Source organism: Penaeus monodon, chromosome 33 (genome assembly GCF_015228065.2).
Source record: "Penaeus monodon isolate SGIC_2016 chromosome 33, NSTDA_Pmon_1, whole genome shotgun sequence".
In the NCBI taxonomy this organism is placed as follows: Eukaryota; Metazoa; Arthropoda; class Malacostraca; order Decapoda; family Penaeidae; genus Penaeus; species Penaeus monodon.
In genome coordinates, this window is record NC_051418.1 from 10,950,455 (window position 1) to 10,950,995 (window position 541).

The 541-nt window shown below is 36.8% G+C and overlaps 1 protein-coding gene across 1 annotated transcript in view; it reads left to right on the plus strand.

Moving 5' to 3' along the window:
* LOC119594021 (extended synaptotagmin-2-like) overlaps positions 1-541 on the plus strand; it is a gene marked incomplete at its 3' end in the record, with an annotated part of 82,615 nt that overhangs the window by 39,709 nt on the left and 42,365 nt on the right. The window contains 1 exon segment of the mRNA XM_037943050.1: positions 56-270. Coding sequence (XP_037798978.1) covers positions 56-270 — 215 coding nt within the window.

Consider the following 541-nt stretch of genomic DNA (forward strand, 5'->3'; position numbering starts at 1 on the left):
TTATTTGTATATGTCTGTCTGGCATGATTTTATTCTGAAATCTGCTGTCTTCCAGATCATCAGACAACTGTGGCCCTATGCTGGTCAGTACGTAAAGGACCTGTGCAAGTACTCCATCGAGCCCAGCATGCGCACAGCTCTTGAGGAATACAAGCTAAATGGTTTCCAGTTTGAGAAGATCATCCTGGGAGACACTCCGCCTAGATTCTCAGGGGTCAAGGTCTATGATGACACGTCACGTCATGAAATCATCATGGACATGGACTTTGCGTAAGTGATGAATGATTGAATTGAATGTCTGTTTATGATTAATCGAATGTAAGGAATTAGGAAAACATACTGTGAATGTTTTGCAAATAAATGTAATGTACTGCTTTTGATATGGATGTATAGTTCAGTAACTTAGATGTTTAAAATGTTTTCGTTTTATCTTAAATCATCTGTATTTGTCTCCAAAGGCTCATAAATTGTGTATGTAAAGTCCCTAGGTATTTTATTTTGGTCTTTGGATTCTGATTATCTTTTTATATGAGTTTATGAT